This window comes from Dufourea novaeangliae, unplaced genomic scaffold (genome assembly GCF_001272555.1).
Source record: "Dufourea novaeangliae isolate 0120121106 unplaced genomic scaffold, ASM127255v1 scaffold8, whole genome shotgun sequence".
Classification (NCBI taxonomy): Eukaryota; Metazoa; Arthropoda; class Insecta; order Hymenoptera; family Halictidae; genus Dufourea; species Dufourea novaeangliae.
This window is the reverse complement of record NW_015373923.1, coordinates 13,634,420-13,660,737: the sequence shown is the minus strand read 5'-3', so window position 1 is coordinate 13,660,737 and position 26,318 is coordinate 13,634,420. Positions and strand designations below refer to the sequence as shown.

The window sequence follows — 26,318 nt, the reverse complement described above, 5'->3', positions numbered from 1 at the left end:
AGCACAAATACTACACAAGCTACTACTCGCGATCAAAGGTATGTAGACAATTAAGTACTACTTTGTTTACACATTATTGTATTTTATTTCCAGTTGTGGAAATTTTATATAAAATGAGGAATTTCCTACACTGAATATCGAAAGAATTTTGTTTCCTCTTCGTCGAATGACGTAAATTTCCAAGTGAGTTCTTTTTCTTCCATACAGGAGGGGACGGAACTCGGCTGGAAAACTCGCGCTCTGATTGGTCGCGGTTTTTCGTTAATATCTCGGTAATAAAGCCTCGGATTACATTGTTGCTAAGAACAAAGTTGTTCCAATTCACCCCTCGTGTGCCCCATTTCCGGGTCGAATAACATTTTTGTGACACCCTGTATATGTCTATGGTCGCCTGTATCGGACGCCCGAGTGATCGAATCGCGGCGGAAAAAGTCGGGCGGGCTCAGTCAGGCATCCGAACTCTCGGGTAGTGTTGACACGAAAGCGAAGGTTCCGCATAGAAATTAGTTTTATTGCTTAAGGGGTATTTCCACTCGGACGCGTCATTTTTAAGCGATTTTGTGAACTAAACATTAATGCACCGAGTAACTTGAATGTACTAGGGTAGCGTGTATGTACTAGGGTCTGGGTTAGGTTGGGTGGTTCTCAAAATCGAACTCTTAATATTACATCGGGGCACCCTGTTATTTAATTCTCCTAAACGTTACCTCATGCGCATGCGTCGTTGCTCCCTTGGGTTGTGACACAAAAAGATTCTGTCCTGGAAGAAATGACAAAAAAGTAATGCCTAAATGCAACAAATGTAAAACATTTGTTTATAATAATCATTTGTCAAAATACAATTACTTTAGAAGACTTTTATTTTGTTTTAATATTTTTTATGTTTCAATTTTATATCAAGTTTCTTCTTTGGAATTGTAGTAACAATAAAATACTTAATTTATGGCTACAGTTTCATTTCATTATCCTTTGTTGGAGAACAGAGAACAATACAGAAAACAGAACGGAATTGCAGAAATAAAAAACAGAATGATACGTTTTGTTTCGTTACAGATGTCAGACTAATTGACAGGTGCGCTCTTCTTATTTTATTACATGGATGAATCTCGAACATTCGAGATTCTCCTGAATGACTCGCTGACTGTTCGAGATTAACGTAACAAAATATACATGGTGTTTCGTCTACACCTTAAAAGAATGTGAATAAAAACTTAGTATTAAAATGGGGTATCCTTAGACCCTGTGCGATCATTTGTCTGATTTGCTGAATGTGACTACTTAAGGGTTAAACATTTTGCAATACCAGCACAGAAAATGAAAGTTGTTATCGACGAAAAATTTAATCGTCGATGTTTAGAGAACCGTACATTGAGCTTGGCCTCGTCAGTAATCGATAACCCAAAGATGATGTCGCCTGGATAATTGTTTCAAGAAGCCCGTGGATTCAGCCGTCGGGTTGGATCTAGTCACGCGATTGATATCGACACCGTTTTTACCGAACGTTGACTCCGGGAAACGCGCGAAGAGCCAGGCGTTGGCGGTGGCTGAAGGATAAAGCGGAAGAAAGGATTGCCTCTCACCCCATTCATCACCCCTCCCCCCCTCCGGACTTCTCCTGTCGTCGCGATTCTTTCCTTTTGCTCGCGGCCTTTGACGTTCTTCTTTACCGGATTTCTTTGGCGGCCGTACTCCAGAGACAATCACGGGCAACGGACAATCGCGCGCGGACCAATCAGTCCCGCATTGAGTCTCGGGCCCCTCTTCCCTCTGCATCGCCGCGTCGGTCTATAACCCGCCTGGATAGAACGAGACGACAATCTAGATCACGGCTGTAGATAAGAAAGAGAACGCGAACGTAAAGGAAGGGGGATACAGGCAGGAAAGGTGAGGACTGATCTTCGTGTGGCGACTTAAAATCAGCTTTCTCGGATCACGGCTGACGCGCTACGCTAGCAATCTCGAGCCTTCGATCGGACATGGAAACGGGACCACGATTCAACAATAAACGGCTTAAGAGCAAAGCTACTGAGGAATATACCGGGTACAACAATGGTGATTATAGAAGGCATGGATATTTATGTAAATATAAAATTTTATGGACGAATTGAGGAGTCCAGTGCAAGAGTGTATACGAACTGGGTATGCGAACAACTTTTCCTCAAGATAATATTTTTCGACATTTCAAAGCCAGCGTTGTTTCTTTAAATAGAACGTATGTTTTTTCATATAGACAGTATGATTTATATCATCGTGATATAGTAGTTGACGTCAAGATCAAACCAGTGATCTATAAAAATATGGTCTTCATGTGACCTTGAGTACAATAAATTCACAAATATATAAGAGTATATTTAAGTAATAAAATAACTTCGATAGAGGGATCAGTGCTGAAAATTTATTCTAACAAATGCTCAATGTGATGTCCATTAACTTTGACACATTTTTGTAAACGGTAAATGATTTTTTGCACATAATCTGGAGATATAAGTACTAAATGATAACAGATTTTTCATACTTAACGTTACGTAAATGTCATACTGTTATAGGTCATTGGATTCATCTTGGACTCAACTACTACATCAGAATGATAAAAATATCTAGTCCCGTTAAAAAAATATTGATAACCTTGAAGTTGCAAAATATGACCGTGAGGAAAAATTTTTTGCAGATCACAGTATTTTTCTTTTGCAACAAAACGAACATTAAGCAAAAACTCCGTGTGGCATAGTTCTCTCTTGAACTTTAAATGGTTATAAATTAAAGGATAATAACTAAATATCGAGAGGAACCAGAATTAATAAAAATCTCATTTTTCAACATTTTGTCGTTTAGCTCCTATTTGCACTGAGCTCCTTAATTTATAAAGACTGAAATTAATCATTTCATTCGTCCTGTTAGAGGTTCAAACGGATTCAAAGTAAAGTCAAAAAATTGATTGTTCTTTATTGATTTTTATACTATACTGAAGTTTAGATAATCATCTACAGCAGAGCTGCATAACTTCTGCTCTTGGAGTCAATCTCCTACCCCAGGTGTACCCTTACTACGCTGCTCAGGCTGCCTCGCGCGCTACGTACAGAGCGTCGCATGCTACGGCGCTACGGCCCGTATGAGCACTGGGGAGAGATCATCCTACCACACCGCCAGCGATAAGACCTCACCTTGCACAGGCTGCAGCGCCGTAACATGCGACGCTCCGTACGTGGCGCGCAAGGCAGTCTGAACCGCGTAGTAGGGGTACCCTTGGAGTGGGAGACTGACTCCGGGAGCAGAAGTTATGCAGCTCTGATCTACAGGATGTCTTACTTACAATGAATATTTAAATTATGTCTGCTGGTATTGAAAATAAGAAAAAAATCACTAAAACGAGTTTATATGGTTTCAAGACGTGCATCTGCCAATACTAAGGAAAAGTGTTCGCAAAATTATCTAGACGGTTATTTCAAGGTCATCACCAATTTTTTTTTCATCATGACCTTGTAATGACTGAAAAGAACAAAAATTCTTAAGTATTGACTACAGCCATTTAGTTTTTCGACAACTAACCTGTAGATTACTTGCAACCGTTTCTAAATAAGTAAATTTTGCTTCTTTAAAATTTTGCTACGAATAACAATAGCAAGAAAATCAAGATGTCAAAATCGTGTGAGACACCCTGTATGTATATACCATTAATAATATAAATTCATATTTGCACGTTAATATACACATAATCATATGTTCCAGATAAATTCATTGCACACTCAATTGGCGTAACAAACTAAATTCGATAACTATTTGATGCAGGAGCATCAAATTTTGTAAGAAGGGGAGTGTCATGTGGAAGTTGCACAATGCAACCCTGCTAACCCCCAACACAGATCCGGCACCTCAGTCCCATTTAAACCTTCGAACCGAAAGAACGCTCAGCCATAACACTTGCAAACAAAGACGAATACTTCAAACTGTTTTTATCCTTATTCCTCAGTGGTTACTCTTCGCTCTGCGCGTCAATAAAGGGAACAAAGAACGTAACGAAGATTTGCTTCCATGAAAATTGAAGATAAAATTCGGCTACGATATGAACTGAAAGGTAGATTGGAACGAGAAAAGAGTTTTTTGCTTCGTTTTATCCTATAGATCTGGATTCATTTTGCTGGTCACCCACCAAGTCATTGAGTTCCTATAACGTTCGGACATTTATACGCTTCCCGGCCTTCAATGTTCGGGAAGAAACATTGCTGACATCAATCGTGAAGAACGAGCGTGATTTTCTTCGATAAAACGACTGGCCAAGCCACGGAACCGTGAAATCCTCGAAACAATGATTTACCGTGACCCTTTTTGTCATAATGTACTAGAGATCCCTATTTCACGTGTATTTCACGTACACGTACTTCAGTACGTGTCATTTTGTCATGATAATCATTTTATCGTCTGAACTGGATGTTATTAACTTGACAATTAAGTTTTTAATTCAATTTCGACATTCTTGATTTCCGTTTTATTCTGACACGTAGAATCACCCCGTAAAGCTTCTGACACCAGTAGCCGAATACCGTTTGTATTAAATCTAAATTATCCCAAATCGTGAGAATTATTGTATGGTCTGGTAACCACTTGACGTTCTTAAACGATCTATACATAGTGGATATGCACATATTATTATTCCTATATATTCGTGCCATTTCCTTTGCAAGTAGATTTTCATATTTTCTGTGAAAATCGAATATTAGGTATGCGAACTGGTTAGTCGCTCGTGAGTGAGAAAATACGATACACGTCGGAGGATGTGACCGATCTTGTTGCACCTGCTCCAACGAGATATTCCTGTAAACTTGACTACGATCGCACGCTGTATGTACGGCATATTAATTCTCTTCTCCACTGTATTCTCTTCTGACGACATTTCTATCCAGAGTTAAGTTTACAATTTTCTCTTCAATTGAGTCATCATTATATATCCCAGCTTAATATTTCTTCTTTGTTATAATGCATTAGTATTATGTAAATATTCGTTTTGCAAACAGTAGTCCGCTCTGCGGCGATTTCCCAGGGACGATCCAGCTTTATTCGCGGCCTTCAATTCCCGTAACTTTTTACGCAGCATTCGAGATTTTCACAAGTTAAAGCCGTCGAGGGTAAAAAAAAGTAGCGATGCCTCGTTACAGAAAATCCTAAAGAGCAAAATATCAACGGTAACAACGCGAGAGGCTCCCTCGTATTTTTCTCCCATCAACGTTTTATGCATGTTTATATTGTTTATACTTTCTTTGAGGGGAATGGGAGGAGACGGGCAAAATTCCCGAGTCCGTAAGAGGGTAATATGAAATTGTGTATCGCAATACCCTATAAACTCGCATAAGTCTTTCGATCCGAAGTTCACCAGCGCATAGTATGCAGGTTGCGTATGGACGCGGACGTGTAACGCGAGAAAGAACTTGCGCACTTGATGTACCGTAAAATCCAATTGCGAGTCGCAATGGGCGAAACTCGAGGAACGACGACGCATGAGGCATTAGCCACGAAACGTGCCGGGGCGTCAAGAGAGATATGTCATACGCCGAAAAGGGATCTGGCCATTCTCTCTCTATCATTTTTACAATCCCACTCGTTTCCTTCGCGACGCCGAAAAAGATTTTCGGTCTCCGTTGTTCGTACGCTCACTTCGCCGCGTCCGGTTTTTCAGCATCTAGGCGTCCAGTCTTATATTTTTCCTCGAGGATAACACTTAAATTTCATGGGTTACAAACGAGGAGTCCGTTTTACCGTTGTTCGATATTCCTTTCTCATTTCAACACAGTTTTTTACGCTTTTCGGTTTTGACGATGTGCAAGGAGTGTTCTGACTGAAGTTGCTGCGATACTTACTGGGCGAAATCACATAGGACACGTGAAATGGAAAGCAGCCGACGAGTTCGAATTAAGTTACCCTGCTTGTATTCGTGGATGTTTGAAGAGCTTAAACTGAAACTTATAATTAGCGACAGAGGTGGAGTTATAAGTGATAATTGCATAAAATGCAATAAACAACAAAACTTTCGTCAGATGCAATGAGTATTCTATTTTCTACTTAACCAAATAAGATAGGTATTTAAGGGAATAATAAAATTTCTATGTTCGTTCTTGCATTTATCAATTAATTTAAAAAAAGTAATTTTGCATAAAAAGCTGCAGTTTAGTGTTAATACATTTTATGGCGGACAACATTCGATTCAAGGGGGTAGACCATCTTGACGTAAACTACAAACTTATTTGCTTAGATAATTACTGAGTAATGTATTGGAATCTTTTTAAAATTACTAAATGGCGGAATTGTACAACGCTGTTTACCGTCACGTTTGGCACGACCTTATCAGCTGGCATCCAACAGATGTACAAAACTATTCACCCGATTTACTTCAAATTTGTACACATTATTCCTTGCTAAAGTGTTTACAATGTAGTGTACAAGTTTTGAATAATTTTACAATAATATAGAAGTTGCAGCTTTACAAAGAAACCAAATATTATTGTACTGAAAAATATAAATTTTGAAAATTCATAAAGATTCAATAAACTCAAATATCAAAAAAAGATATGATAGAGGATAGGGTATTTTCCTTACATGAACTCTTAAGTATGATTCTATAATAATGATATATTCATAATTGAAAACATTTCTAACAACATCCACTATGGTCTGTTCCACGAAAGAAGAGCCCTGGGAGGTAGGAACGACTTTTCGCGGTGTTGTCACGATCGCGACACTTAATATCGCACTTAACATCTTATAATTATCTGCAATAGTTGTTGAATTTATGTATTAGTGCAATTTCTTAATATTGATATTTCTCTTAAATCTTAATACATATTTTGCTGTACTACGTTGGTACGTGCGTTAGGAAATTCATTTTGCTAGTCTCGTTACGGTAAATATTTTTGTATAATCGAATTTAATAAAATTTTGTATTAAATATTTAAATAAATATTTATACTCATAATAAACCCAGTACTAACAGGTGACCCTCTAATACCGCAATACCTGATTTGCACGGAGTCCCGAATAGTACAGTCACTCGATAGAAGAAATGTTCAAATAAAGAAATGCAGATGCGTATCTATGTATGTGTTACGTACGAAGACACTCTCGTGACTTCTTAACCCTATCGGGAGTTGGAATGCATCCGGCTAGATTACGTAGTTACATACGGGGTGTTATGGCGTGCCAGATTTTCTTGGAAAACTGATTCCGTTGAACAACAGGCGTGTCCCCCACTACTTTTATAATCGATTTTCGGGGTATAAAAAGGGACGGGTACAGCTTATCCCTGGTTCATACTCATACCAGAAATTTAGTTAGTGAGAACAAATAAAAAGCTTAAAGTCCCTTTTTTAGAAGTAAGCTATACTCTGTAGTACAGAGGGTACAACAGGCCTTCGTATTTCTCGGTGCGTGAAAACCGAGAACACTGAACATAGCTTCCGCGACTACCACTTACATTAACATTTGTAAAACCTTTACTTACGTGAAAATACTTTATATAAATTGATATATTTGTAATTCAGTATTGTTCATTTCAACTCTAGAATAATATCTAAATTCCCAGCTAGAAGCGCAACCACAAAGGCAGAGTTTTACCGCTCGAAGTGTACCGAACTCTTAAAGTTACGAGGCCCATACTAACAATGCTAGTGGCTTCCTGAGATAAAATAGGCACAGGTTCGTCCAAATAACTAGCTCAAAAACTAAACTGGCCATTTCATCGGCTTTCGCAGCTGCTTAGCCCTGGCTCGTAACATATGTATGTATGTATTAGGTTGTTGCATAATAAATGTCAGTTGGCTTCTAAGGACAGTTCAGGGGCCTGCAAAATTTAACCACTTGCACTCCAAGCACTTTTGGTGCTATCGACCAGCAACTCCGGGCACACAATTGTAGTGAAGCTTTCGAAAACAAAAAGTTTTGTTTCGAAAGAAAAAATATTACAAGTGTTCATGAATTGATTTACTTTCTACTGTAACTAAAACTTGAATCTTACATATTGAAATTATTCATGGTATGGTACCACTGAAACCAAACTCCTATGTGCATTCTTGGTTTATTTGGACAACCGTCGCAGTAATCCTTTGGTTGACGCTTTTTATCCTTCTTCCTGTCTCTTAGAACATACAACGCGATTCCTCTTGTCAGATTTTCTCATTACACTAATTATAAGCTTTCCATATGAATCTGGTTTCAGAGTTGAAAATGGAAACCCTTGGCTCTTTCGTGACGAAAATATTCTACGTCGATTAACAGTTTTACATGTTTCAAGCATGTTAGTGGAGTCTTGTTTTTGTTATGTTTTACAGATTTATAAAGAATGTATGAATTGATAACACACAACTTCCATTTCCCAAAAGAACAACTTCCGCTACCATTTGAGATTTTTTTAAAAAGCAATACTTGGACACTATTAGGCCAGTGTCCCCTTAGCGGAGCCAACGGAGTGCAAAGGGTTAATGACTATAACTTACCTTAGATGAGGGTTTTCTTTTAGTTGAAGTATCATTCATTTGAGCCGACAAACTTTTGTCATCGTTTTACAAACTTAACTTAGTTACGTTACCAATGTACATTATTTTCGTTCGTCTTTTTCGTAATAAAATTCTATCCTTTGCAAAGAACACACCGGTATTTCTTTCCAAAGAAAACCTGGAAAGAACTGGAACTTCGAACAATCAAAATATCCGTTTCGATGGGTTCTCCCTTTAGTTTACACAAACTTCCCTGTGCCCGGATAATCGAAACCGTCGATCGAATCATTAGCAGAGCGTGCGCGAAACAAAAATCTGAGTCGTTCTCCCACCGCAGCGGTTCCCTGCCTTTCTCTTTCCTTGACATGTCGCGCGAGTCGTGCCTTGGCCGTTGTTTGCCGAGTAGAAGATTTTGCGAGGGGCCGTTTTTTCCAAGGCGTCGCCTTCAGGGAAGGGGTCGTTACCTGCATCTACACGGATGGCGTTGTTTACACAGCGAACTTTCCGCGAAATGGCCATGTCACAGGGATTCAGACGAAGGAACGATAACAATCGCTAAAATACGCCACGCTGCATTCTCGATCCGCGATGGGTCTCTCTCTCTCAACTTTCAACGAGGGAAGTGTTTACGAGAGATCCTCATCCGTGTACGTACATGACACCGTGATAACTGCTCCATATCAGACAGACGCATCCCGAGTTGTTTTCACCACAATCACCTGGATACCCCGTATCTTCGGGTGTGATTCGATAATGCTTGTCACGGTGCGGCTTGACTTGACGGTTTCATGGACACGCAATGGTATGGATGCAGACGGAGTGTCGCTTTGAATACGATTACTCATGGTCTGGACGCTTGTATAGCACCCCATTAAACCTAGGAGTACAGTCCGTGAAAACCGGCAGTCCAGTTTACCACCGCCCGTAGTGTAAGATCTCGCAGATTGAGTATCCGATTAGCTTCCAAGAGTCCCATTTTGTGGCTGTTTTAGGTTTAAGACATCTTTAAACCGTCGCCAAGGCGTCATTGGGCGTCAAGTGCCTACTGGGTTTCAAACAGAATTGGGTGAAATATGGAGAAAAAGTAATTAAAATATTATTTGAAATTATGCTATATCGTTCAAATAAAATGATATTTTAAATTGGCAGCGGAATTTCGGTTAATAGAATAATTTTTATTTTAATAATATGAAGCCTGAAATAAAATATTTGAAGGTTGTATTTGTAATACAGGGTGTCCCACGCACCTGGGCCAAGCTTTATCTTTGAAACGGTAGGAGGTAGAAAAAAATGTCATTACGAAAATTTAAATGGTTTCCGTGATGTATCACATGGCGCATCTGTCTTCTCCGAAAGGGTAGGCGTTCTAGAAATTTCAAAGTCACCTCTATTTTTTTAAATAGAATCATATATTTATAATATTTATATACATATAGGGTTACATAATAACATACATTTAAGTTGAGATATGGAAGAATCATAAAAAGAAAGCATTTCATAAGGAAGTATTTTAGATGTTATGAGCCCGGGCCGTAGCAACACGAGAGGCCGGTGAGTGTAGGTTTTCCAAGGAATATGGTGTCAGTTTGTTAGTAAGGTGCGCAGATGAATCTGACACGAAGCCAGAGAGCCATTAGGATATTTGAAAGCGAGGACGAACCTGATGCGAAATCAAGCAGTTGTTAGGAAATGTTAGGAGTTGGTGCCTCGTAATTTTTTAACTAATAATTAATACCATAATTAATACCAAAGAAATTAAAGAGCAAATACAAACATACCCAAATAATGAATGTACCAAATACGTGGAAGGACTAAACGCAACTGAGACAACTCAGTATTCTTTATGGAAAGCAACAAAGAAACTTAAAAAACCTACGACGCAAATCACACCGATAAGAAAAACGGACAATACATGGACTAGATCCACAGAGGAACAATTTGCAGTATATTTGGAATCAATCTTCACCAACGACGGTATACCAGCAACTCCACTTGGTAACGCAAACCCCAAAATGGAACTTAGAACCACCATGGTAGAAGTACAAAACATAATCAAAGAATGAAACACCAACAAAACTCCTGGACACGATCTTTTAACTGGCAAAATCCTGAAAGAACTACCACATAAAGCCATTCGATTCATTACAATTTTATATCATACTTTTATACATAACGTGGAAATGTGCCTAAGTCATCATGCTACATAAACCTGGCAAATAAGAATCCCTATCACAATCATATCGACCAATATCTCTTCTTCCAATACTGTCCAAAATTCTTGAAAAAATTATTCAGCAGAGACTTCAAAAAATAATAAATGAAAATAACCTGATACCGGACCACCAGTTTGGATTTCGTAAAAAACATAATACCGTAGAACAAGTACATCGGATGACAGCGGAAATAACAGCAGCATTAAAACAAAAGAAGCACTATGCAGCAATATTTCTAGAAACCAAAAATGCCTTCGATAGAGTCTGGCATCAAGGCGTCATTAATAAACTAGCGGAAATCTTTCAGAAAACCTTTATAGTGTCTTAATCTCATATCTCACTAATCGATCATCCTACGTTAAAATAAAAAATACTTATTCTAAAATCCATTACATATCAGCAGGAGTATCACAAGGCAGCGTATTGTGTCCTATTTTATATACTCTCTACACGTCAGACGTACTTAGATAGGAACAAAAATCTAAAAGCACACAATAAAGTAGAGTGGGGTAAAAGTTCGCGGCGGGCAAAAGTTCGCTTTGTGTGAATTTCAATGTTTCAGTCATGACAGTTGACAATAGCGATTGTCAGTTGACAAAAGAACGAGGTAGAGTTATCAGCGTGGAACTGCGTAGGTGTGCGTCGTTTCATTATCGTAGAATGCGGTAAGTACTGAATTCACTAGTTTCGGTGTAATATTCTAATTTCTGTGAATCAATTTTATCCCTATAAAGTGATCAGTAAATATTTTAATTAACATGTCGTCTGAAACAGCTGAAATTCTTCTTTGCAAGAGTTCTAGTAGCAGTTTTCAGTTCTACTCACAGATGGCAAGATTGAGTAAACAATGCAAAGGTAGCTATGGGGGCAAGAGTTCGCACAGTGCAGTGGGGCCAGAATTCGAATGCGAATTTTTGCCCCAAAACAATTTGACGCGTGTTATATATTCATTAAACTTATTTTACTTCTAGTTTTTGCTAAATTAGTAATGAAAACTGATTTTATGAATGAAAGACCGTAAAAATCTTTCCTGTTCTGCAGCAACTTAATATTGCGTAACTCTTTTGAACTTTTGTGGACGTAAAGACATTTTGAAAATTGTTTGTGGACAAGAAATAAAAAATTCGCTCACAAATCTGTAGAAAAATTATTCATTAAAGTTAATGATATATGGAAAAATATACAATTGAACTAAAAATATAACGATAAAGGTTATCTTCAACGTCTAAATTTATCGACAATCGTGTTAACAGTCGTGGAGGGCCCGAACTCTCCATTTCATTGTGCCTAAAGAGCGCCTTTTCTTGCGAGGAGATGCGAAACAGGGCTTACTTTTTGGTTCCGGGAGTGAGAATTATGCACAAGACGAACATCCTCGATCGCCATGATGGATTTTTCTGAGGTACAGAGAACACAATGCCTTGTAGCGAGGCACAGTTTATTTCTTAATATAGTTAGTTATTGCAAGGTCTATCTGCAAGGAAAACATGGTCGATTGCTTAAATTAGTTTAGGACCCAAGCAGCGCGGGTTATCCGCAATGAACAGTGACCTGCTAGCAACTTTTATGTTACCGGGACAATAGACGATTCCAACAACAAGAAATAGCATTTAGGCTACAGCACGACTAGTAAGATAGCACTCGAACATTGTACAAAATCCGATGATGAAAATTTGTAAACTACTTGTACAAAGATCATAGTCTTAGACAGACCGTAGTCTTATACAGATCACAGTTTTAGGCAGACCATAGTCTTAGACAGATTATAGTCTGAGGCAGATTAGTCTTACTCAGACACACAAGTCTACACAATCTTACATAGACACTCTGGCAGTCTGGTATGCAAATCTCGGAATAAACTAACATATGGAATTACCTCCTTGCTATGACTTGTCCTCATTCCTTATAATCCACAGGACTCCCTGGTCTAAAAGGACAAATTATAACCGATTTAAGGCATAGCCCAATAAACGATGTAAAAAATTTGAACTGTGGCGACACAACAATTTTATTTTCAACTTGTCGATGAGCACGTATGTCTAATCGTACGTCATTTAAGAACTGTTATCTCGATATGTGACAATTGTCCATCTGTCTGCATTGTACATACATAGCGTGATATGAATATTAAATTACATTTTTTTATAGTCTTATAATATAATGTGCAACGGTATTAATTTACGAACTATATTTGATTGATTATGAACCCTTTCACTTCAGTTAATGGGTATTATGTACATATATTATAAATTATTTGCAACTAATGAATCGAAAAAAGAACTTCTTGATAGAATTGTAGAAACGTCTCGTTAATTTCAATGTATAGCAGTTGTCCACCATGTGGGCTCCCAAATCGATTCACATGCTTAATAAGATGATAAATTTCAAAATGTCTACCGATCGTGTTGTATTGCATTTGATTCCGCTGCTGTATGTACAACGAAACAGGTAATGCGACGCATTACCGATCCACGACATGAGCTTGCGCTTGCTTTGAATAATTAGTCTGGGATCGGCCTATATCAAGATATGTGTTCTTCCCTGAGGACGGGTCCGCACGACTCGCTTAAGTAAACGTTGATACTCAGCCGATTGCTCATGTCGAATATGTAAACGTATCTTAGTGTTGTTTGTGTGTGCATTTGGCACGCCAATAACTCAATGCGCGAGTCTCCAATTTGCTAAGCTTATCCACGGGTTTAAACAGATAATAGAACTTCCTTGTCCCATTACCACCTTTGCACACGCGTCGTCCCTTGTTCCTGGATCATCGGTTGTCTGTTCTCCAAAGTCGGTTGCTTGAATTATCGATTATCGATGTTTGCAGGTTACAGATGCAGCAGAGAACATTCGTTAACTGAGCTAAGTGTAAGCGGTATGTACGCAGGAATAGATCGATATCGTTATATGTATGCATCTGATTCTTAAAAGTACTGTTTATTTTGACATTACACATAAATGCAATTATGTCAGATGTTTGTAAACTATTGGTAGAAACTTAACTGGTGAATAGAACTTTTTAAACTCTTAAGAGATATTAGTACATATGTGTATATTTTTGATTTTTCTTTCATGTAAGCATGATTTCAAAAGATACAATCAACACAGTTGTGAATAAATACTCACTAAGAAATTCCTCAACAAAAAAAAATTATTTGTTCTTGTCCTAATAAATTCGTCCTTCAAGAAGTTAACATGTCGATGCCATGGGGTCCTCCGTGAACGCTATCCGTCTTGTTGGGCCATGGACAGCATCTATATGTTCATCGACGTCACAATTGTTTAAAACATTTCACACATACGATAATGTTGTTAATTTTGTAAGATTATTCATACTATAACATAAACCCTTAATCTACTGTAGAATAAATATACAAATTATGACAATAGCTCGGTTCAATCATTTTATATACTATTGTAGCATTTTACAGTTTGTATACCGAAAAAATTGCTCCGATGCTGTTAAACTCCGACCCACGTAAGAAACACCTCACCCACGGGCGAGTTTTAACATTGATCAAAATTCAATACGGAATTACAAACAGAATAGGCGATTACGATTTCATAATACATACAAACATATGGTGAATTAAAAATCAACATAAATTCCAACAAAATACCTTTATAATTTCAGGAATTGAAGAAACAACTAATTTGAAATCCGTCATTTTGATGGATTTGGTTGTTCTAGTTTGTGTACAATATTTTAGTAACGGAGGCCCCGTAATATAGATAATACAATTTCCGAATGGTAGAACACGTACATAATAGATTGTATGAATAATGGATGTTCACATAATAAAGGTTCTACTGTAATCTAATGTGTCACTGTTGGTAAGAGGTATCCGTTTTGATGAACCGTTATTTCGGTTGGAGGATTAAATTTGATCTGATAATTAATGGATATGCTGTATTTCGCGTTATACGTTATTATGGTTCACTGACTCTGAAATAGAGGGAACGTAGCTGAAAGTTATCTATCAGTAAATATCACGTTCTCTCATTATCAAATTTTTGGATGGACTGTAATAAGCTAAACTTTTGGGCTAAATACTCTTAATTCTAAAAATAATTTACATTAGATTTAATAGTCGTTCCCCAATATTCACAGGGACACAGGTCGCGTTTCTTCTTGTTGCTAAGCCACTACGGTATTATTTTTTTAAATTGTATGTACTGAAGCTTTACCGTCTGTGGTGAGATGTATTTCTGTTTGAACCCAGCAGTTTATTTAAATTAGTTTAATTTTTATTATTCAGTTATTTCAAATTAATAATACTTATTTTCGTGAAAGTAAAAAACATGTGCTACATGCTTCATATACGAATACAGGGTATCTCGACTAACTGGATCACGTCAAATAATGACTTAACGGTACACTATATGAAAATTTTGAGGCGTGGTACACAAATGGTTTCAAGTGGCACATCTTATAAGGTACGTGCGTTTCTAGGTGCAGTCGTTTCAAAGATTTCAAGGTCACCTTGATTTTTATAAACAGAATTACTCATTTGTTGTACCACACGTCGATAGAGTATCAACTTCTGAGTAACACTGTATTGACTTTCATATGTCCTCAACCTAATACTTAACGAGATAATTTTTTAAATATCTCGTTAACTACTATGTTTAGGTCGTATGAAGTTCAATACTGTCAATAATCAATAATGTCAATTCCGGTATTCCCCAGAGATCTCACCGTTTTAAAGAAACGAAATGTGGAATGAATTAAGAAATAAGAAAAAATGTGCAACGGAAAGAGGTTATGAAACTAGAGGATATAACATCCTACTACTTCAAAATATTATTGCATAAACCGCATATTTATGAATGTGAATAAATTCTGTGTATCGCTGGACTTCTTTAGTTCCCAAGTGTTTTCTAGGCATAGATCATACAACACATTGTTACCTACAATTGACTGATTCTAACTGGATTGTATACTAAAGGGTTTTATATCCGTATATCAATAAATAAATTAACAAATAAATTAATAAATAAGTATATTCTACAAATACGGTGATTCAGTCTATTGTGTATCTCGAGCAATATGTATTGCGGCAACGACGAAGAACCTTGTCGCACCCCTAACAATCTGAGAATCCAAATGTTTGTTCAATTTGATTCACGAGCATCTGTCATATCTCCCATGTATAACATTAGCGAATGCAGTAAAGAAGCGGTATCTACAATGGGGCATTCAATAAATTCCGTGCATGTATTTATCTTACAATAGTTAACAGTAAACTTTTTTTGTTAACAATAACCATTCACCAACGACTTTCTCTTATCATCGCAAATAAATACTTGCTTCGTTCCCACGTCACGCCTCGTAAAATCGCATTGCCGCGTGCCGCCCGTACCTCCCATGTTAAATCGATAACGCAAAACGATGCTGTCAACGTAATTCAGTTTCACTCGAATTTTTCGATTCTCCGCCGGCAGGCCGCCCTCCCAAACGAGATTACGAATTTAATTGGACCTGTTATTTGTCGTAACATCGACGACCGTTGCAAACCAGAAAAAGGATGCATTAAAATCGAATAATCCCCTATCTGGAGCTCCGCGAACCGTGTGTCTCGTCTCTTCTTCCATTTTGTTTTTCCCGTCGACAGGGTTTCCATTTTGTCAAAATCCGTTGAAGCATCGTGGTATGAGAAAGCACCGGTCATTCGTGTTCCGTCGTGCAACTCCATATTTTTTACAGTGGCTGATACTCCATCAGGGAACTAACAATAAAAGCGGCAATTATACAGGGTAAGGAAACAACTTTGACCACCTGGAATATTTTTGTTATTTATACAGATATGAGAAAACTTTATTTACTATAGTTGTATGACGCCGAGGGGGTTATAATATAGCGGTAACAATTTGTTTGTGAATGAAAGGTTTTCGGAGATTTCAAGGTCGTATCACTTCTTTTCAAACGGTATAGGTACCTACTATACTTTATTGTTTCCTGACCTGTGCGCAAAATCATTTGGTGTTACGTAATGAAGTAAAAGGATGACTCTTGTGTCTTAGGATATGTTCAAAGTGGTGTCCGTTTGCATATCAACGTAACATTGCAATTGTCGAATTGTTGAAGCCTCTTATAACATAAGGATCGTTGTTTTATTCCTTTAGTCGCTGTCAAATGACATTAAACTTACAGGTCGTTGAAATCATCTATACGTGCAATATTCTACTAGGGATAGAAAAGTATAAAATACCGTTTAAGGAAATAGAGATGATCTAGAAGTATCCGAAAACCCTCTGCCCTGAAAAAATTATAGCCAAAAATTATAATTTTTTCTTAGGAAATTAGAAATTTTCCTCCACATTATCATTCGGTGAAACCCTAGAGGAGTTCCATCCCCTTCAGAGCACAACTAATTAAATTACGTAATTAGAAAACACCTGCGTTTTCAACAGTGTCCAATGACGGAAAAGTGCGCTTCTTCATTGCGCTTTGACAATTGTTGTAAGATCAATCAACCTCGACACGCGAACCGAGTCACATTAATTAAATCATTCTTTCTTAGACCGTTCAGTCAATGTTGAAGATGTGGATTCTTACGGGCAAGTGTGACACTCATACACTTTACATCTTCGATTCTCGAAAGTGTAGAGTTACACTCCACTAGTTTGACTGGAAATAAGTCGATATCTACATTATTCCACTTTTCTTTGAACAGTTGAAGGTGGTAGTCACAATACAAACACACGTACACTGTACTATGCTTTCACCAGCACTGTAGAGAGCCATCTAGACGATTCTAGTATCGCTGGAATGTTGTGTTCTGGGTGGTGGGGGTAAACAGTGGATTCAATAAGTAAACTTTCAACCCAGTCGTTTGACTGGATTGCTTATTGTAATGACGGCGCAGTATTGGAATGAAAATACTGTTTACATTAGTGCAGTTACAATCCACTACTGGATTGGAATGCTACTTAATCCATTAAAGTTAAGTCTTGAAGTAAGAGTTCTAGCCCGTATTTAGACCATTCTTCTACGACAAAATAATTCGTGAAGCTGATCGATCAAGCCTTGCGCGATTAATCTCTACTGCGAGATGCGAAAGGGCAATTTCTCGGACTCCGTCTTGTATCTAAGGTCGACGTGGAAAAGGATAACGAGGTTAGACCCGCGGCACATGGGAGCCGCAGGGAGGTTCGAGTTAGTGGTGGGCGATTGATGAGGTGGCTATGAAAACGAATAAAATCGTGAGGCCGCTGCAGCAACCCCAGGACCAAGGTCATAAATCGGCAAGTAGACCGATTAATTGGCTTCAGAACCGGCGTGTGTACGTCGACCCGTGTGACCGCTGATCGTACATACGTGTGTACTCGTATGAACTTTTGTTCCCGGCGCTGCCGCTTCGTTGCTGGTCCGTGCCGTGCCGCGGCACGATTCAGTGCGGGCTGACCGGGCTCCGGCCAATTTGCAGTAACTCGGCTTTCGGTCAGTGACTGACTAAAACTGGAAATTTGCGGTTGCAGCAAGAAAATATACGGGATCCATGGTCCAGCTGTGCGGTGCTCTGGATCTGAGATTCAATCGGGCTACGGCGTACGACCGTACCGTTTCTGATTTGTGCGCCCGCGACCGAATGCCGGAAACGCGGAACCAGGATCGCTTTGAATCGCCAGCAATTTTTCGACCAATAAGATATACGCACGTGTACATCGTTGTCTGAAACTCCGGCCAAATTCGGTTAAATGGTTGCTCGCACTACGAAAATCGAACTCATAACTTTTTCGTCGAAAATAAACTCTGTGTGAATCTTAACATTTTTACCTCTAAGATGTTCGATAACGTGCTTCTGTTATACACTTGTTGCTTATTATTACGACAAAGAGTGAACTAACTGCAATCTTTTTCACTTTCGATGAAAAATATTATACAGGATTTTTTGCCTTAAAATACTGATTAAATTGTGCCGTTACGGATTTTTTGTTTTAATTTTAATTTTTTGTAAATCCATTTTGAGAATTTATGGAGTATTAGTTTCCAAAGGGCCGTCTAGATCTACGACAATTGTCAGCGGTCACGGGTCACAGGACACGAACGCTGTTTTTCTGTTTTCCGTTATAGTGGAAAACAAACTTACAGAGCCGAGAATTTTATCTCGGAAATTATTTATCGTATCGAGTGCATTCTTCGATTATTTTAATATAGAAGATCCCGCCTGTTGAAATAATATTTTTGTAAACGTAAAATCATTTTTATAACGTGGAAAATTATAAATAAATTTTAATTTTTAGTAATAAGAGAGGGGACACAACAATATGCACAGTAAATAAATTAATAATATGCACAGTAAATAAATTGATGGTTGTCGAATGCCTGCAACAAACAATGGGTTAGTAACAAGAGAAAGGACGAGTATGAGACGCGCGCCCACCCTCCGCGACGGCTCACGAGAAAGTGAGGAAGCTAACACCGTTATGCATTGGGCGTACGCAGGTTTGTTCGTGTTGAATTGTTTTTGCCGGCTTCAACGACCTTCCTTGAACGACCCAAACACCGGATGGTACAGCCAGGTACGGCCATGGTACACGGCGTACACGGCTAGGTCAATAAACTGTGTGACGCAACGTCACTAGCGCGTTGGACCGACCGAGAGCACCGATACCGCGGCACGCTCTACCGTACTCTCTCGCTCGCACACCTCCCCCCATAGACCACCGAAATTCCTTCGCACGCGTCAACACCGACGGAGAGCACCGATACCGCGGCTCGCTCTCCCGTTTTCGCTCGCTCCCGTTCGACCGCTCCGGCCATCTTCGGCACCCTTCGGCACGCGTCGGCACCGACGGAGAGCACCGATACCGCCGCTCGCTCTACCGCTTTCGTTTATTTATGATGTTCCTATTCCCCAAATAAATATCGTTTTTAACTAATTTGTTTAAGCGACATGTTCCTTTTAAAGATTTAGCTCTCCAGTATAAATCCCTAAGACCGTTATTTATTATTCATTTCATATCGTTAAATACGATTTTTCTCACAGGATACCGATTTCTATTACAGTATCACAAAATAATTGCAAATATGAAACTTCTTTACCTATTCTTAAACATTCTAATTTCATAGCCCTAAACTGGGTACCTAAAGTATTTCATTGAATTTGTGTAAAGGATTTTACTACTTCCTAAAAGACTCCGTGTGATATTTGATAGCCTAAAAAACAGTGTGCCGATACAGGGTTTCGATTTATTTACGAAACTAATCTGACCAGTTGCTGCATTCTTTGACATTAATTTTCAAGCAAAATAAATCTTCTGTATTTCACTTAATTTGAGAGACACGTAGCATAGTGACCAGCTCACTTTTGTCAATTGCGTGAAGCATGCTGTATCAAAAATAATACAGGACACTTTAAATTACAATAAAAACACTCGTATCCGAATAATAGTATATCTTGCGGTTATTATTGAGAACATGGTTTTCAGAACCGATTTCAATGACCTTGAAATATGTTGTCAAGGCCACCATTCTGAACAAGTTTTCCTTATATGTACATATAATAGGCGGTCTCTCTTAGGTTCCGAGATATTTGCGAAAATCTGAAAATACTGTTCAAAGCATTATACTGATTTGAGTATACAAAATTAGTGAAATCAGTTAAGTGTGATTTTTAAGTTCACCCGTTGTTTGCCGGCCGTTGTGATGTGTTTATAGAAACAGTAGATAAGCGGTCGTCCGATACTGATGCATATGTTGCCATGAACGAGCACAAATAGGCGAAATTCAATGGACTGGTGAGAGAAGTTTTTCGCATATACCTCGAGAACTAAGAGAAACCGCCTATTATATCTATCGGGAAAAGTTGTTCAGAATGATGACCTTGACAACATATTTGAAGGCCATTGAAATCGGTGCTGAGGACCATATTCTTAATGATTACCAAACATTTCTGTAATATAGCTTTCAAAAAGCTATGGGATCAATTTATAATTGAAAAGTAAGTTAAAGGAAAATAGTTATTTAATAAAAAATTCCTTTATTCGACCACATATGTGTTCCTATTAGTTCGAATACAGGAGGCTCTACTGTATGTATTTGTTTCACGTTATAGGCTTACATAGCAACACAATTGTTTTGCATTCTTTCAGTTCCTATATTAGACGTGTCGGCGGTGGCTGGCTTCAAAGCTGAAATACCTTGCAACATTGATCCTCCAACGAAAAGCGAGGTGGTGAGCATGGTTTTTTGGTACAAAGGCGAAAGCGATGGCGAACCGGTATACAGCGTGGACGCTCGCGGCAGATCGATAGCTCAGGCGAAGTTCTGGTCAGATTCATACGTATTCGATGAAAGGGCAACTATGAGGACAAACGTGAATCCAGTGAAATTGGTGATCGATCCCTTGGAAGCGAACGACGCGGGTGTGTACAGGTGCCGGGTGGACTACAAAAATAGTCCAACAAGAAACCAGATGGTTAACCTCACTGTGATAGGTGAGTGTACTTTTCTTGGTAATCAATAACTGTGTTATCTAATAGTAACGAATGTAAGCATATATTATTAGAAACATTTTGAAACTATATAGTCTAATCCCATCACTTTATTTACCTGAAATGGCTTTGATATTTTGGAAAATATGATGTTGAATTTATTGTGCTTAATGGTCTTGAGGCTCTCGTGAAATAGTAATACATAGGTTATTCTATACTTTTTGTCGTATGGCCCTGGTAAAAAGGTTAGAAACTTTTCCTTCATACCATTGAACCCGACCCTTTTCAGGAATAGACCCTAAGTCCTCTGAGTAACACGTCAGTTTACTGTGAGAAATCGTAGTTGAAATTACCCAGAATAGAATTAGCTATCCTTAGGCGGTCGTCTCAACCCAATGAACGACTCGGCCCGCGATAAACTCGCATCACATAATTCGCATTTACTATTCATTTATTAATATCTTACTTAAAAGTTCGTTAATATCTTACTAAAAACCTCGAGAATTATTCATTTGAAAGAATAATTTTTTCAGTATCCTTCATTGTCTAGAACTTTACGATAAGAAACTTATCTTTCCGTTAAAAACAAGCGATCTTGATCATCAGACATCCGTTGTACGTACACTCGTAAAAATATGTTATGTTACGTGCCTTTGAAGCTAAGAAACCTTATAACCTTGTTTTTTTCTTGTTGTATAAAGGAACAGAGATAAATCAAGTGCAGGAAATACACCACTCTGTATTGTGCTAAAACACCTTTTTATTTTCACTGAACAATTGCAGAACAAATGCGGTTGGCTATATTATAAGTTGCATTTATAACTTGATTTACATGTACATATATTTGGATGTTTATTTATTAATTGGAATATTGTCGTATTAGTATATTAGATCGGAATGAATCAGCAACCCCGAAAACCTAAAAGGTTCATGTTTGAAAAAAATTAGTTTACTTTATTAATTTTGGCCAGTTTTTCGGGCCTCCCAGTCCACAGTGGGGTGGTCTGAAGTTCGTGAAAATAAAAAAATTCTAGTCAGGAATAATTGATATTAATCCTCACAATAGATTGAATTTTTTCCTTGTCGTGTTATACCTTTCAAGAAAAGTTGATTTTAAAAATAAGTATTAAAATTAAAAGATAAATACTGTATTGCATAGAATATCCTTACCACAAATTTCAATCATCTGAAATTTCAGAGTAGTTCTGTACAACGTGTACCCACTATTTGAACTCCTTAACATAAAAGGAAAATTTCTTCATTTCTTATCAAATTATCTTATCTTTATCAAATTATTGTCAATGGATTAATTAAATTCAGTCAATCTTAAAATGTATTGTGATTTCGACTAGGATTTTTTTGTTGTTGGTTTAAATGTCAGCAGACAATTAAGTATAACTCTCTTGAAAGTCGAAGGATATGGTAAGTGATAAAGATAACAAATATGTAAACTAATGTAGATCGCGCTGTAATGAATTTCTGGGAAAGATTCTCAAATACTCTACTAGATATTGTGAAATGTCCCGTTGAATCTACCAGCTTAAAATTATCAACGCCTGGTAGTCATTCGTTTCAGAATTTTGGCATACAATACCTTCATTGTGAAACAATTTGAACACGACTTCTACTGCAAGATGTCCCAGAGGACATTTTTTATCTGAAACAAGACTTTTAAGAGTTTTAAGTATCGTATCATATCCGAAGCGATTCGAGGTTATCAAGTTAGCTGAGACTTGAGACACCCTGTATACTCAATACGGCTCAAAGTGCTTCAGAACTTCTCACTAATTGTAAAGACCTTTTTCTCTTCTTAAAGTGATGCAGAGTAATAAAACAGCTACAATGAATATGTATGGTTAATGAATTTTTCGTGAAAAGTAGGATACAGCAGCGAAATGCTTGAAAAGAGTTTTAAAACGCTCCTACTATACATGACTCACATAAATTCATTTTCATGACAGTGCCACCAGACAAGCCTGTGATTTATACCGGCGCTGCTAGAAGTTTGGCTAAGATACTGCAGCCCTTCAACGAGGGTAGCGACTTGTCCTTACTGTGCGAAGTAATAGGGGGTTCACCACCGCCGAAGGTCACATGGTACATCGACGGGGAAATACTGGACGATACGTACACGCTGGAACACGGGGACAATACGATAAATCGGCTTGGTGTCACGAAAGTGACTAGGGACTTCCTCAGGGCTAGGCTAATTTGCCGGGCCACCAATACGCAACTCATCTCTCCATTGACAGCCGAGGTCATTTTAGATGTTAACTGTAAGTAAGAAGCTGGTTCAGTTTATTTACTGCATCCTCAAATAGTTTAGTTTTGTTAAAAGTAATGTATTGACACTATGACAACCTGCTAGTTTCATGAGTAACTTTCACTAAAGGCCGAGCACTTTTGTCAAGAATTAACAAAATATCTTGGTATGCATGTACAAAAATTCAGTAACTTTGTTTGTCTGAAAACTGCTAGTTGACACTCATTTGGCATTCGTATGTGATAACCCGTTAAATTGGGGCAGACAAAATAAAGATGACAATAATGATGCTGTTGAAATCATTGCGTTTTGTCTTCAGACATATTTAAAAGTTGATCCATATGAAATTAGTGGTGAAATATTTTTAATAAATAATTTAAAGCTGGACGAATTATTCTTATGAATCATAACTTAGGTAAATTTACGACATGACTTCCTGAAAACCATAAATTCTATGTCGAACTCTATTTCTGATTACAATAATACTTGCTTGTTGGGATAAAATTGTCTTTTGTAATGTGTAATGAGCATACTATCATAGACAACGATATATTCTTGCCCATTTTTAAAACTTTCATCCATGCCCTGAAGTGGTCAATAATTTTTATTTCATTTTATTTATTTTTTAATTTCGCAAAGTTTACTTTTTGCCGGAGAATACGTTAAATAGGACCTACTAGCTTTTTAATATTTTTCTGATGTGGTACAAATGTAGAATGTGTTTCAAATAGAACAATACTCTTAAACTCACGCAAAAATAACCCTTCAATTGCAGTGAAACCGTTGGTAGTAAATATTACGAACAAGGAAATACATTTGTCGGCACTAAAAACGTACGAAATCGAATGCGTCAGTTCTGGCTCTAGGCCAGAGGCAGTGATCACCTGGTGGAAAGGCAGCCATCAGGTGAAAGATATGGCCAGAAATGTGAGTATAATACTTTTGAATCTGCAGTCCTTGTGTGTGATTATTGAGGTGTGCGTTTGAAGTGCCCACGAGCTTAGATTCTGAGTTCTTCGCAGTTTGCAGATAGTCCAAACATTACGAGAAGTGTGTTGAGTTATGTACCGACTATGGAGGACGACGGAAAGGATTTGACATGTCGGGCTGAGAATTCAGTTGTACCTGATAGCGCATTAGAAGACAGATGGCGTCTGCAAGTCCATTGTGAGTGTTGCAACGTTATTTCCTTGTTAATTTAAATCAAACTCTCTAGTTTGAAATAAATATCGTTACTGTCTTCCATTAGAAAATCACGTGAAGTTTGTTTTGTTTTTAGAAATCGACATATTTTACACTTCCGTCTGAACCTAAATAATAAATCATTACAATACTCTTTTAGCTGTCGTGCACACTAAATGCACACCCGTTCTTCTATTTTGCATGTTTCATTTATTCTTCTAGGTTATTTAACAAGTTAATATTCTAATAATTTTAAAAAGTTGGTCTTTTTTTCAATTTGAAAAATTTAGTATATTTTCATAATACAATATAGGGTTTCTAAACACTAACTTAATGTAAGATAAATACTAGACTCGTATACACACGGTGAAGGCTCGACATCCTAAGTACAAAAAGCTGAGTTTCGCTTAATTCCAAGTTCACGTCAAACATTATGCACTTAAAGTATGCAGGAAACTGTATTCATAACACAGTATTAAACAGAGATTATTTAGATTCTTTCATGTAAATACTTTATTTACTCTTTAATGTTTTGTATAAATTGAATAGTCACTTTGAGCAATAAAAGAAAAAGAATCAATTGATCGAATTCATTAATTGATGTCGAGAGATGAATATGTCACAGCAACAGTACACATGAACAACTATTTTAAAATTAGACGTAAAGCTTACATACATATGCAGAACAGCAACCTGAGACATCTTTGGAACATTTGCATTGTTATTCAAATGACAAATTCTAATTTGCTCATAATGCTGTAATGACATCTCAATCATTTCTGCCAATCATGCTATTCACTTGACATTAAAGAGATTCTACAGTATTTTTGTTCCAGGTACAGTATCTATTGCACAACATTATAACAACTTGACGACAATAATTCTTTGAAGATCCATTTCGTAAGTATTTTCTCTATTAATTAACAAAGTACATGGATTTTATTAAAATCATTAATATTTAAAAAAATAACGTTTAAGGAAATCCAGACGCTTGCTCGATTAATATAAAAAATGCTAAACAAATTAATCTTCAAAGAATTATGAAGCTCAAGTTGTTATAGCTTCGTCCGGTACGGTATATTCACTGAACCTACTATATTTAGATTCACCAATAGTGACAATCAAGCTAGGTTCGAGTTTAAGGGCAAACCATATAAACGAAGGCGACGATGTCTATTTCGAATGCGACGTTCAAGCCAATCCGAAGGCATACAAGCTTGCATGGTTCAAGGATGGCAAAGAATTGCATCAGAACGCGATCGCTGGAATTTTTCTTCCCAGCGGGCAATCTCTCGTTTTGCAAAACGTGACTAGAAATTCCGCCGGCGAATATTCTTGCACGGCGACCAATATCGAAGGAAAATCCGCCAGCAGACCAGTGAAACTCGAGATAATGTGTGAGTAACGAATATTCTAAATTTTCTATCAATTTTACATAAATGTAGGTATATTATTCAAGCACTAGATACCGCAACAAGAACATGAAAAAACATAACAACTGTTACGATATCTTTAAAACATAATTAATTTACATAGTCTAAAGTGAACTAAATGAAAGTAAATTACATTCTTCGTAGACAGGAAAGAAACAACTCTTTCATTCGTCATTTTCCTATAACAGAACTGTTTAAAAAATTCTAATGCAAATAAGAAATCTATTAAGAACCTTACACATACTTCATAATCTTGAATTGGCTTTCAAGTTAATATCTGCCCTCTTCAAATTCTTTCTGCACAATCAGA

The 26,318-nt window shown here is 37.6% G+C and overlaps 1 protein-coding gene across 1 annotated transcript in view; it reads left to right on the top strand.

The window, feature by feature from the left end:
- The window catches only part of LOC107194820 (hemicentin-2-like), a 51,522-nt gene that overhangs the window by 12,505 nt on the left and 12,699 nt on the right, over window positions 1-26,318 (top strand). The window contains exons 2-6 of the mRNA XM_015584523.1: window positions 20,789-21,133; window positions 23,092-23,406; window positions 24,169-24,320; window positions 24,416-24,560; window positions 25,679-25,972. Of these exons, the coding sequence (XP_015440009.1) occupies window positions 20,789-21,133; window positions 23,092-23,406; window positions 24,169-24,320; window positions 24,416-24,560; window positions 25,679-25,972 (1,251 nt within the window). The remainder of the gene's footprint in view (window positions 1-20,788; window positions 21,134-23,091; window positions 23,407-24,168; window positions 24,321-24,415; window positions 24,561-25,678; window positions 25,973-26,318) is intronic.